This window comes from Octopus bimaculoides, chromosome 2 (assembly GCF_001194135.2).
Source record: "Octopus bimaculoides isolate UCB-OBI-ISO-001 chromosome 2, ASM119413v2, whole genome shotgun sequence".
Taxonomy (NCBI): domain Eukaryota; kingdom Metazoa; phylum Mollusca; class Cephalopoda; order Octopoda; family Octopodidae; genus Octopus; species Octopus bimaculoides.
In genome coordinates, this window is record NC_068982.1 from 398372 (window position 1) to 399565 (window position 1194).

At 34.8% G+C, this 1194-nt stretch overlaps 1 protein-coding gene across 4 annotated transcripts in view; it reads right to left on the reverse strand.

The window, feature by feature from the left end:
- The window catches only part of LOC106870746 (chitinase-3-like protein 1), a 34898-nt gene that overhangs the window by 14170 nt on the left and 19534 nt on the right, over window positions 1-1194 (reverse strand). For all 4 annotated transcript variants that reach the window (XR_008266389.1, XM_014916936.2, XM_052975217.1 and 1 more), the window contains exon 6: window positions 455-578. Coding sequence is in view for 3 of the 4 variants with exons in the window: in XM_014916936.2 (XP_014772422.1) it covers window positions 455-578 (124 nt within the window). In the remaining variant the exon portion in view is untranslated. The remainder of the gene's footprint in view (window positions 1-454; window positions 579-1194) is intronic.

A 1194-nucleotide genomic window follows, 5' to 3' on the forward strand; every position in this document is an offset into this window, starting at 1 on the left:
TATATATATATATATATATATATATATATATATATATATATATTAGAACACACGCGCGCGCACACACACAAGTATGTGTGTGGGCATCTTTCATCGACATGTATTACTGAAGAATGTTTATCGAGAAAACCGCTGCTCTTCAAACGAAATTCTTTTCTAAGTTCCAAATGTTTCTTTGTCACTTCATGATCAGAAATGAAGTGAACCAGCGATCGGTCAATTAGAAGTTTCGAAACAACTACATTACTGTTCACAAACTGCAATATAAAATACACAAATATATCAATGGAACAAGTGTTTTAAACAGAGAACAGTTTCGCACTGGTGAAGAGATGTGGACATCGAGTTTAAAGCATTACCTTAATCTAGAGAAAGTTAAAATAAAGCATTTTTCGAAATAAACTGCTTCCATTAATCGAACAAGAACTTGAAAAGTTTTCTGCTTATAACTCACCACATTGAGATATTGTCTTCCATTGGTCTCTCCTTTCTTTGGATACAATGGGGAAAGGTGTCCTGTCAGTTTCTCCCATGAACCATGGAAATCGTATGTCATCAGTAGTATGTAATCTACAGTCCTTGTAAGAAGAAATAATTTAAAAATCTGTATATATAATTTTACTTACAGAATACACACACACGCACACACACATGCATACACAGACACACACATGCATACACAGACACACACGCACACACATACACATACATAATTGATAGAAAATGGAATGAACGACATTCTTCATTTAAATGCACTACAATTGTTTCGACGTATTTTTACACACATAGTACATTGGTGAGACGGTTCAAATTCAGTGTCTTGCAGAGCTATCAGCGATAACACGATAGACGAAGTGGCGTATTACCATTCCGGTATTAGAAGAGATACACTGTACCAACACCGTTACAGATAGTTAAACTCACGCGTACAAATGGAAGAAAAAGGAAGAACATAGAGTTCCTAAAAATAGACGCCAAAAAGAAAAAAAAAACATTAAGTTGTACAAAAAAAAAAGAAAAAGCTAAAAAAAAGGGAGGTAGGGGTGAATAAAGTAAAATAAAATTACTTCCCAAAATGAAAAAAATTAAAAGGGGAAACGTCGTAGTGGAAATGGCACACACCCTCCCATGGAACAAGAGCAACTATTTACACACACACACCCAAGCGACGAAGTAGTCACTGCATATATATAT